Source organism: Ictalurus furcatus, chromosome 8 (genome assembly GCF_023375685.1).
Source record: "Ictalurus furcatus strain D&B chromosome 8, Billie_1.0, whole genome shotgun sequence".
In the NCBI taxonomy this organism is placed as follows: domain Eukaryota; kingdom Metazoa; phylum Chordata; class Actinopteri; order Siluriformes; family Ictaluridae; genus Ictalurus; species Ictalurus furcatus.
This window is the reverse complement of record NC_071262.1, coordinates 27,765,785-27,777,687: the sequence shown is the minus strand read 5'-3', so window position 1 is coordinate 27,777,687 and position 11,903 is coordinate 27,765,785. Positions and strand designations below refer to the sequence as shown.

At 35.0% G+C, this 11,903-nt stretch overlaps 2 protein-coding genes across 3 annotated transcripts; both read right to left on the bottom strand.

The window, feature by feature from the left end:
• Positions 1-1,108: 1,108 nt before the first annotated feature.
• LOC128611980 (uncharacterized) lies at positions 1,109-3,479 on the bottom strand. 2 transcript variants are annotated; one of them, XM_053631879.1, is made up of 3 exons: positions 3,282-3,479; positions 2,705-3,040; positions 1,109-2,213 (listed from the first exon to the last, which is right to left on the bottom strand). In XM_053631879.1, the coding sequence occupies exons 1-3, from the start codon at positions 3,469-3,471 to the stop codon at positions 2,074-2,076; spliced, it is 666 nt and encodes a 221-aa protein (XP_053487854.1). In that variant the 5' UTR covers positions 3,472-3,479; the 3' UTR covers positions 1,109-2,073. The 2 variants fall into 2 exon arrangements, with proteins under 2 accessions (XP_053487854.1, XP_053487853.1); XM_053631878.1 differs by having other exon boundaries at positions 2,073-3,040.
• Positions 3,480-5,770: 2,291 nt separating this feature from the next.
• On the bottom strand, positions 5,771-9,972 carry LOC128612042 (uncharacterized). Its single transcript, XM_053631946.1, has 6 exons — positions 9,936-9,972; positions 8,955-9,302; positions 7,566-7,901; positions 7,373-7,486; positions 6,357-6,397; positions 5,771-6,245 (listed from the first exon to the last, which is right to left on the bottom strand). Exons 1-6 carry the CDS (start codon positions 9,970-9,972, stop codon positions 6,114-6,116), a joined length of 1,008 nt encoding a protein of 335 aa, XP_053487921.1. The 3' UTR covers positions 5,771-6,113.
• Between the last annotated feature and the right edge of the window lie 1,931 nt (positions 9,973-11,903).

Here is an 11,903-nt window from a genome sequence, read left to right as displayed (position 1 = left end):
CTTTTCATGCAGTTTGGCTGTTCGTTTACATGACAACGGCGTTTTGGGGCCTGAAAACGCAAACTTTTGAAAGCGGGTTTCAAAGTGCAAGTTTTTAAAAATGATACTGTAAGAAATTACAGACTTCCTCTCAGCAGATTCCACCCTGAACTGTGTTAGGATAAACTTATTCCCCAAAAAGGAAGAATTATCAAAGGGATAATTTATCTCAGTCATAGGAATATGTGTATAATACCACCTAAAGTGACATTCACAGAATTTTAGCATGGGAGCGGCAGTGGGACATCAAGAACCATCCCTGAACAAAGAGCTACGTGACCGTAATTATCATTCAGAAAGACACCTGTCTCGATAAACCCTACCACATCACCATCTGGGGTCACACCTGTAACAACATCTGTACTGTGAGAATGGAAAGCGATCACATCAAATGCTATCCTTAAAAAAAAACCTGGGTGTGCACGGTGGCTTGGTGGTTAGCACGTTTGCCTCAAACCTCCAGGGTCAGGGGTTCGATTCCTACCGTGGCCCTGTGTGTGCAGAGTATGCAAGTTCTCCCTGTGCTGCTGGGGTTTCCTCCAGGTACTTCAAAATCTTATCATTCTCTTTATAATTGTCTGTTTTGGAGTAACTCTGTATCCTTTTATTGCTAATAAACATATAGAAAGCAGACAGACTGCCGATTTTGTTCCATTTTGGTACAATGATGGTTAATTATTAGTATTTAAAGATGCAATATTTAGATTTTTTTTTCTTCTCAGTATTTAAAAATTAACGAGCTTTGTTAACAGAATTCTGACCTGGAGCACAAGATAAGCTTAAAGATGGGGTTGAAGACAGAAAAATCCCTTTCCACAATGAAAAAAAAACTTTACGCGCATTTCATGCACATTACATTACATTACATTACATTAGGGACGTCTCAGCATTTATTAACCAGGAAAAATAAGCCGAATCTATGCTTGACAAGCGTGAGTTTTCACAATTCCTTATGACAATGAATCATTTTCAAAGTCTAACTATCGAGATTGTAAGTAACTGGAGACAGAACCTTTGTTCTTCTCCACTTAGATCATAAACCATTGAAATCGTTTGAGAAATCTAAACGTATTATGTATTTTTATCCAGAAAAACCACAGCTTTCCCTGTTTACTTGTATTTGTTTATAGCGCAGCCTTGCCGGGATCAATATGCCGTTCACGTTGACGTAAATGCTTATGTGTGCAGGTGCATAGTGTTTCTTTACAAAGTGGCATCGCCAACTACTGGCCTGGCATGCATAATACAGCGTTTTTAGTTGTTTTCGTGGATCCAGGTGAACGTTGTCGTCAGTACGTGAAACTTTTTTTTTAAAGACGCAAAGGGAAAAACTTTTACATTTTTAGCACATCGTCATGTAAACGCCCCCTCAGTCAGTGACCGTGAAACGTCTCACTTCAGAGTACACAGTGTCTTGAGGTTGTTCGCTCTTCCTCCTCCCGCTTTTGGCTTTCTTCTTATTGAAATGCAAAGCAGCGTAATTCAACTCCACATTACAGCTCTGTGGGAATGAACGTGAAAGATTTTCTACTTTGTTAATACGTAAGGAATCGGCACCTTCTATACAGTAGTTGGAAAATACTTTAGAACATGTTGTTAAAGGAAAACAATCAACTCCTTTAGGCTGGTAACAGTAACTCTGCTTCATCACACCACCCCATCATTGATTATTTTCCTATAGCAGCATGACTGAGTGTTCAGTGCATATGTACAGTGTAAGATGTCAGATGTACCTGATCAGTTGCGTTTTCTTTCTCAGGACCTTCACGAAGTGCAAAAAAAAAGCAAAACACATTGATTACAATTCATTATTGATCGGTTATACAGGTTAAATCACTAAACTGTAAAGTTTTATTGTCTTTCTTTTTAAACATGTATTGTATACACAGTGCTGTTGAATGAGGAATATAAGTAGAGTCTTTGAATTTTCCTGAATATTTTCAAGACGCGCATCTAATATTTTAGATTTGGAAATTTTTATTAATATTTGCTTAAAAAAATTTTTTGGCCAAATTTTAAACATTTTATACAACCTTAATGAACATATAAATACTTACCACTGTGGTATTTATAATGTGTCCTTTTACAAATGAAAATGGCTTGAGCAGTGATCAGAATCCCACACACTCCCAGAGATGTTGACAGAATGATCAGGAAAGGATTCGCAGACTTTGCTGTGTGATGATTAAAAAAAAAAAAAAAGAAAGAAAGAAAGAAAGAAAGAAAGAAAAAGTACACGCGTGTATGAATTATCCGTTAATCTAAGACATTTTCATTTATAAAAGAAATCAAGTAAATGTAGAAAAGTATCTAATTTAGAAATGTTTATATTGATCTTCAATTTAAGACACAGTTAAACAGAATTAAATAAATATAGCTTTACTATTAGACAATGTCTGAATAAAAATTATATTTCTGTAGAAATGTTGATTGGAGAAAACTATAAATACTGTAAATGAAATGCAGATTATGTCATATCTCCCCATTTTAATCACTGTTTTATCATTTAAAGCATTTAAAGTTTATTGTTTAAAGCTAATTAATAACATGGACAGTTGTAAAGCAGAACAGAGAAAAATCTGTGGAATATGACATGTTTGGTCATATTTGACATGATATGATATGTGAAAGTCCCTTAAGATTCCCTTCAGCAGGTGTAACTTACCCAAATGTACTCGTGTCCCATTCCCAAAAATGATCTTCCCACACATGGCCACAGCGCAGTAGTAAGTTCCAGTATCATTGAGGCTGAGGATGTTCTTGGGGAAGTTGTACACACAGGTGTGTGTAGAAGAGCCGCTCTCACACTGATGGCTGCTGTTGTGATGAGTGTAAATGATTTGAGGATGGGATTGTGGTGGAGCAGCTCTGAACCAGAGCACTTGGAGTTCTGCTAATCTGCTCTCAGAGAGGACCGAGCACTGCAGAGTCACTGACGCTCCTGCAGGAACCGAGTCCGACACGCCGCTCTGGACCACCGAGACGTCCAGATGTGCTTTATCTGTTTATAATAATAGAAACACTTTAAATTTGCTAATGCAGAAGATTTGTAATATTCTGGGACTAGTTAACTACAACTATAAATACAGTCGGTTCATGAACATTGCTGTATTGATTAATATTAGAAAATGTAATGTGTCTAAAGTAACAATATATTATAACAATATTTTTAAAACAATGAGGTAAATTTCATAGAAATAAAAAATAAAAAAATCAGAGTATATTGATAAAGTAGGTGTTACCTCTTACAGATAAAAATATTCCACTAGAAAACTCAACAACATTCACTCGAGCCATTCCACAGAAGTACATCGCTTCATCATCTTTAGTAACATGTAGAATATTCAGAGAAATTATATTTTCAGTTATGTCTAGTTGAAACACAGTCTTTTTGAATGGTGGTAAAATTATTTTAGTCAACATTCCGATCATCCCGATCGCCTGAGGAATCCCTCCTAGTTTTTGCTTATACCAAAGTATAAGATTATTTCTGGACTTTTCTCCAAGTGTGCACTGAAGACTCACAGCGTGACCGAGATCAGCAGAGACAAGTGAGACCGTTTCATCAAAATCCACAGATTGTGCTGAATCTATAAAAAAAGAGTTCAATCTAAAGTAATTATATAAGAAGTAAATGAAGAATATTCATGTAAGTATGCTTGATTTTGAGTCAAAATCTGTTTAAAGAAATTTTAAAAACAAAGAATATTATGCATATACGATTAGATTATATATATTTGTGTGTGTGTGTGTGTGTGTGTGTATATATAAATAATGTGTGTGTATATATATGAGTAATTTAATTTTAAATAATCAAAGCACAAATCAGTGAAGAAAATGTTAAGATGTTACAACAAGAAAAATAAAAAACAATAAAGCAGGTGTTCATTACAACCTTAATATACCTTAATTACAACCTTAATAATTAATTAATTACTAAAAAAGGAAACAAATGTGTAACAGTGAAAAGAAATGTCAGATTAAATGCGTGTATGAAACTTGTGTGTGTATATATTACTTACACGTTTTGTAGAGCACGAAAATGAGAATCCAGACTAGAGCCATGCTCACGACTAAAACAGCCAATGAAAGTTCAAATGTTCTAATGCCAAAGGCACTAAACACCTTTAGCTCAAACTCCTTTTATCCTCACTGGCTGTCACGTCACAGCTTCATGTAAAATTTCCACTGACACGCTGTATAACCTTTAACCACCAGAAGTCAGAGGTACAAACAGGAAGAAAAAAAAACAACCCAGATGGATGTTTACCTTAGAGGTGTAGAATTTAGGTTTACACACACCATTAATTTTACAGATTGTAATTTTACTTAATCTGTTCATACTGAATTTTGATTATGAATTTGGAACATTTTGAACATTTTATAAACATTGTTATTGCTGTGAGAGATGAACTGGAAGTTAATCAGGCCAAGATGTTCATTCGATAGTCTAATGTGTTCGTTCATTTAGTAGAATATGGTGATGAATATGTAGATTATCATAAGTCCTGTTGCAGATTTTTTTTTTTTTTTTTGCGTGAATTTACACGTAAACCTTTTGCTTTCATCCTCAATGACATTCATTTATTTATTTATTTATTTATTTATTTATTTATTTATTTATATGAAAATATGTTCCAATTTGCCAAACATTGTATTAAAGAATGATAAAACAGCGCATAGATGAAGCAGTGAGTTAAATTACATTACTGATAATATAATCTATTTGCGAATGTTAGATGGTTGTGTTAGCTTGGACGGTTCGCTGAACCAACACTCACAGTGATTAGTTTACTTTGTCATTCTGTTCGATTAGCTTCTTTAGATCAGTTTATAAACGCTTAGTCATAGACCATAGTGCTAAAGTGAACAAAAAAAAAACTCCTTAGAATGAACATCTGCCCTCTGAACTCTTGACCTCTCAGATACCATCAACTTTTCAGGATTAAAAAAAAAGCCAAGATGACTGAAATTTAACACACTGAATGAGTTGCATGAACTATTATTCATAGACTCAACCATTGTTGTGTTTTTGCTGCTGCATGTAGCCTAAAATCCCAGAATTGTGAAGATAACCAATTAGTGTTTGAAAAATCTTGGTCTTTATGGATAAGAGCTATAAGTAGCAGAATCTAGTATATGTATATAGAAATACAGATTATGTACAACATGATTTTCTTCAACCTTAGAAGGCAGTGTGATGATTGGAATACTTGAATAATACCAACGATTTTTTTTTTTTTACTTTAATTTTTAAATATTGTCTACTCCTTTTATCTTGTTATCTTTTTTACATTGCAGGTCCAAAGCTATGTGTTTTAGCTAGCTAGCTGCACCATGTTGAATGCTATGACTCAGCATATGAGCCTGACATGCCAGCATTTGTTACCAAATAATCATATGACAAACATATGAGACCAAACAATTTGAGTAGTTTCTGGGTAAAGGGTAGATCTGTGTGTGAGATGCTAGAGGCTTTCATCTCAACCTCTCCATTCTCATACTTCAGAAAGATCTCCATCTGCCCTCAGCCTCAAACCACAGGATGCTTCTACTTATAGCCACAAAGCAGATAACACAACATGCAAGGTTTACAGGGGCTTTACCAACAATGAATGATTTACCGTTATACTAGTATTAATGAAACAGCATGAAAGACAAGCAATCATTCAGGACCAAACTACAGAGAAGAAAAAATAAAATTTTAGATCATTTCTGATGTTAGTTTTCTGAGATAGCCGTGAAACCAGCATGGTTGTGCAAAAGATGAAAGTTTTAACTTGCAGGATGTTCATTTTATTGTATGCTTATTGTTAATACATTTTTTTTTTACTCATCACCCATAGCCAACACTTCATTACTTACACTTAATCTCTAACATCACATCACTCTCTGAGAGAAGCAGCATTTCCCAGAAAGTAATCGGGCAACTTTCAGTAATTTGCTTTGAACATTTCCTGCTAAATCAACATGAAAATATTGACCACACTCATCCATGATACACTTTACCTCTGAGAAAAGTATCAAACAGAAAACATCTGAGAAGATATGAGCTGAGATCTTAAATATATGATCTATGTAGCTGATGACTTTATCACTTCAGAATACACACAATCTTGAGGTTGAGCTTTCTTCTTTCTCGGCCTTTTTGTTTTTCTCTGATTGAAATGTAAGGCAGCGTAATTGAGATCCGCTGCATCATCACTCTGTAGGAGCACAGAGCATAAAGTTTCAGTAAAACAGTGGTTCAGTAATTCAGTAGTTTTTAAATAGTAACAGTAGCCTATGTACACGATATAAGATTTAAGATTAGTTACCTTATTGGGAATATTTTCTATGACAAAATCTTGAAGTCTTACTGTAGAGGAAAGAAAATAGATGAACAGAAATGTTACACGGACGCTCGCATGCTAGAGTCGTATTTCCCTGAAGTTCATGCCTGGTTTCCAACTAAAGCTAAGCAGGATTGAGCCTGGCCAGTACCTGGAAGGGAGACCTACTGGGGAAAACTAAGGTTTCTGCTGGATGTGGTATTAGTGAGGCCAGCAGGGGGCGATCACCCTGGGGTCTGTGTGGGGCTTAATGCCCCGGTATAGTGACGGGGACACTATACTGTAAAAACAGCACCGTCTTTCGGATGAGATGTTAAACCGAGGTCCTGACTCTCTGTGGTCATTAAAAATCCCAGGACACTTATGGTAAAAGATTAGGGGTATAACCACGGTGTCCTGGAGAAATTCCCCTTTGGTCCTTCTCTATCATGGCCCCCTAATAATCCCCATCTCTGAATTAGCTACATCACTCTCTCCTCTCCACTAATACTGTAGCTGGTGTGTGGTGCGAGTTCTGGAGCACTATGGCTGCCGTCGCATCATCCAGGTGGATGCTACACACTAGTGGTGGTTGAGGAGATCCCCTCCAAATAATGTAAAGCACTTCGAGTGCCTAGAAAAGTGTTATATAAATGTAACGGTAAAAGATATAAAATTTTTCAGGTGAATAATCCACAAGTGGTTTTTAGACACGTGTGTTACAGTCAGTTTCACACATTTGTCACATGTACAGTAGCTTTTCAAATGTAGTCAATTTGTTTTTATTGTCACGGTCTGATTAACATGGTGAAATGTATTTTACATTACATATATGAAAATCAATCATGTGGAAATAATGTATGTGAAATGTATGTTTTATTATTTAAGGTAGTGCCTCAGGTAAAAGTCTTCCTTTATTTAATAAAAAAAATGTATAGATATAGCCAGATGAAATAATACATATTACTGTTTAATAATTGTATATATTATCAAATTAACTTCATCCTTAATTGTAGACTTACCACTGCATAGTTTAGAGTTTCTCCTTTTGTAGTTGAACACGACTTGAACAAAGATCACAACCACACACACTCCCAAAGCTACTGCAAGGCAGATCAGTACTGGATCTACTGACTCTGTCATGGGACAAAAATATAATTTAGTAAGACCAATGAGAGGGTAAAACCTAACATTGGTGAGTGAATGTGTTCTTACCCAACTGTACTCGTGTCCCGTTCCCAAAAATGATCTTCCCACACACGGCGACAGCACAGTAGTAAGTTCCAGTATCACTGAGGCTGAGGATGTTCTTGGAGAAGTTGTACACACAGGTGTGTGTAGAAGAGCCGCTCTCACACTGATGGCTGCTGTTGTGATGAGTGTAAATGATTTGAGGATGGGAATGTGGTGGAGCAGCTCTGAACCAGAGCACTTGGAGTTCTGCTGATCTGCTCTCAGAGAGAACCGAGCACTGCAGAGTCACTGACGCTCCTGCAGGAACTGAGTCCGACACGCCGCTCTGGAACACTGACATTTTTACATCTCCATCATCTGTTCAGTGTGATATGGACAGTGTAAGGATGAAAACACTTGAGAATGTGCTTTTATAGGAAAGTATTCAACGATGGGTGGTGTTATAGCGGGGTTACTGTTATGACGCTTAAGTTGATTCTTTTTCTACAACAGCATGTCTTCCAGTGTTTATTCCTCGTATAACACAGCAATTTGCCAATGATAAAAAAAAAAATTGGTTTATTAAATTTCATGCTTTTTATCTACTTATAGATATCTTTAATGTTGTTGAACGAAATAGTTCCTGTTATCACTTGCATTATTGCAGCTATAAACAGTTTTTATCTCTCCGAATTAATGACAAAAAAGGAGCTCGTCATGTCACCTGAAGACTTTTCCTTTATTAAAACACTTAGTTATTCACTGTAAAACTGGATAAGTTCATTTAACTCAAAAAATTTGAGGAAACTCATTACCTCAAAATTTTTAAGTTGATAAATCAATTTCTTTAAGCCAAATACACTTAAATATCACAAGTTTGAGTGAAAATTTTGTTATATTTAAGTGTTTTTGGCTTAAAGAAATTGATTTATCAACTTAAAAATTTTGAGGTAATGAGTTTCCTCAAATTTTTTGAGTTAAATGAACTTATCCGGTTTTACAGTGTAGCTTTATTTCTGAGTGTTACAAATTGTCAAATAACATTTTCTCCTTACAGAAAACTATACCATGTAAGTAGTTATACACATTTTTACAAATTCATCTGGTTGCATGGAGTGTCCACCATACCATTTGTAAGTTGTTAATGTAGAAACTATTATGTATTAAAATGAGAGCATTGACATAAAACAACTGCAACTATTGTCTGTATAGAAAATTAATCAATACTTTCTGACCAATCAGAATTAAGAATTCAACAGTGCAGTGGAATACATACTGTAAATATACATATCTGCTGTGTATAGTCATTAACTCAGACCTAGCGTTCTTCAAGAAACGGCTATTCGTTGCAAAATAATAATAAATCACTTTTCAGCATAAACCTATTGTAATTATGTGCATATCTTTGTACAGCTTTGATTGGATAATTACCTGTTACAGCCAAGAATGTTCCATTGAAAAAATGTACATTCTCCCAGTTAGACAGTCCACAGAAGTAAAGTCCTTCGTCATCTTTTTTTGCATGTGTTATCGTCATAGAAATCCCATTATTAATTCTCTCCACTTTCACTCCTGAGCTGTTGAACTGAGGTGAAATTTTTGCATCCAGGTGTGAAAGCCTTTTCCAGAGTTTCTGAGGAATCTCCCCAGATCTTTGTCTGTACCAAACAATATGATCTGATCTGCTGCTGTCCAGAAATGTGCAGTTAAGAGTAACACGTTCTCCAGACTTCACAGAGACAAGTGATGGTTTGTAAAAATTCACAGCTTGGGCTGGAGCTAGAAAATAAGTTGAAGCTAGATGTAATGAGACATGCGACGATAACAACTCTATGAGGTTGTTTTTTTGTTTGTTTGTTTGTTTTTTTAACAAAAGTTTGTGAGACTTACATATCCTGTAGAGAGATAAAAGAAGAATCAAGGCTGGAGACATCTTAATAGACAACATGATGCTTGAAGTGAGCTCTCCGACAAAAGCACAAGTATATTGTGTTGAAGTCATTCACCTCATTGGCTGCTACAGATCATGAGTTCACTTTAAATTTCCATCCCGCCCTCATGTTCAGAGGTTTGTAACACAGTTTGTCCACCAGAAGTCAGTACAAAATAGAAATCCATTTTAGAAGTGTTTTGATTTCAGAGTATGAGCGTTACATTTGCAACCTTATGACAAATCAAATATGACTGAGATGGGATTAAAATACAGCTAGTATGGAACGCTTAAAGAGAGGGTGTATACTAAAAGTAAAATATATATTTTATATGACCTAGAATTAGAAATTGTGCTCTCTCTCTCTCTCTCTCTCTCTCTCTCTCTCTCTCTCTCTATATATATATATATATATATATATATATATATATATATATATATATATATATATATGCAAACTATTCTTATTTACAGTGGATAACCTTGCTCCTGAGCAGATTTGATCAGCGTTTTAGCCATCATCCTATATCCATGAGTAGGTTAATACCACAAGTCATGCCATTATTTCATTCAATACATTATTAAATTGAAATGGCTACGTAAATACATCGCACTGATTCCCTCCTTTTAAAATGACGATAATGGGTGTTTTAGGCCAGTCATTATTATTATTATTATTATTATTATTATTATTATTATTATTATTATTATTATCCACCCGTTTGGACAAAACATTGACTTTCATGTTAATACTGATTGAGTAGCACAACTACTATAATATACATTTTATCATTGCTAATATGCTAAGAAGGTACGTTAACGTTATTGAAATGATTTTTGAACAACGTACCAAGCTAACGCTAACTGCTGTTAGCTAGCCAGCATTAACTCCATATCTATCTGAATTGATTGAGATTCTTCTCGTGACTTGTAGCCATTCTCAGATATGTATAGTTCATTCGTTAATCATTGTCACGTCATTAATGTGCCTTACTGATTACTTTGACCTTTAAGACCTGGAATTCAAAATGAAATATGTTTCATAAAATATGAAAATATGTTCAGTTTAGACAGGGCAGTAAAGCCAGTGCCAGTCTAAAGCAGTCTAATCTAGTTTAAACCAGTGCCTGGTTTAGATATTACTTAATAGACAATCACTAGTTTGTTAGCATAAATGGAAATTCTTCAGAACCAGAAAACCTGCCGTATGGTGTCCCACAAGGCTCTGTTTTAGGCTCCTTTTTGTTCACACTTTATATACAGCTCTTTAGATATTCACGATTAAGTTTAGATTAAGCATAAATTAATAGAAACAACAATAAAATTTCACATTATTAGCCATTATGTGCAATAAAAGATTGCTGCAACCCCTCTGGTTTGTCTTTTGATACTTCCATGAATAACATCTCTAAAATGATGTCATATGCAACTACACCATGACACGGAGACTCTAGCACATGCTTTATAACCTCTACATTGAACTATTACAACATGCTTATGGAAAGCTACATCTTGACCAGAGTTTATATAATCTGAGATTTATCAGATGTTGCATAGTAAAAACAACAAAAGAGTTATACACTCTCATAATTAAACAGACCACACCACTTGTTTGACTTTATAACTGTACATAGGTTTAAAAATTACCTTCAGTCGTCATTATTCTATTATAGCAGCATCATTCATAATGATGAGTTTTCTAGTTTATAATTGCTACTCAATGTTTTCTTCAAAACTTTCAAGCAAGTCAGGCCTGTAACATATGAAGCCTAGGATTATGCTTTCTCACCACTTGAGAGAATAGAGTGTATATGACAATGTTTAAGCCAAATCAATGTAAAAAGATTGATTGAGCAGACAATTATAATGAGAGTGCTAACAGTAATCTAAGTAACAGGAGTGTGTATCACTTCAGAATAAACAGTATCTTGAGGTTGTCTTTTTTTGGCTCTTCCACTTTTAGTTTTCCTCTCACTGAACTTTAGGGCAGCATAATTCATCTCCACGGCATCACGGGCCTGCAGGAACGGATATGAGGAATTGATCACAAATAAGACAATTAGCATACATTTTTGTAGCTATGTGTATACACAGTACCTGATTAGCTACCTGATTGTGTGTTTTCACTTTCAGAGCACCTTGTGGTAGTTTTTCTGTAGAAGAAAGAATAGCGTTTATGATTGGATCTGTGCTAAGGTACTTGCATTTGCACTCATTTTTATACATTAGTTAATACACAGCACAAAGCCACAGAATTAAAGAGTTTGTCCCAAATTGATTTAATCAGTGGGATTATGTTTTATCATTTAAACTGTATGTGTTAAGGTGAATTTATTACAAAGAGATCAATTTTTTAATTTTTACTCCACAAACTAATAAAGACTTACTCATGTTTTGTTTTTTACAGCTGAAAATCACTTGAGCAAAAATCACCACCACACACACTGCCA

Excerpts from the sequence above, each read along its gene's own strand:
- LOC128611980 (XM_053631878.1), bottom strand. The coding sequence starts at position 3,471 with ATGATCGGAATGTTGACTAAAATAATTTTACCACCATTCAAAAAGACT. Across the intron at positions 3,041-3,281 it reads AATATTTTTATCTGTAAGAG|ATAAAGCACATCTGGACGTC; the intron begins GTAACACCTACT and ends TATTATAAACAG.
- LOC128612042 (XM_053631946.1), bottom strand. The coding sequence starts at position 9,972 with ATGGCTAAAACGCTGATCAAATCTGCTCAGGAGCAAG. Across the intron at positions 6,398-7,372 it reads AAACTCTAAACTATGCAGTG|TAAGACTTCAAGATTTTGTC; the intron begins GTAAGTCTACAA and ends TTTCCTCTACAG. Across the intron at positions 6,246-6,356 it reads TAGAAAATATTCCCAATAAG|AGTGATGATGCAGCGGATCT; the intron begins GTAACTAATCTT and ends GTGCTCCTACAG.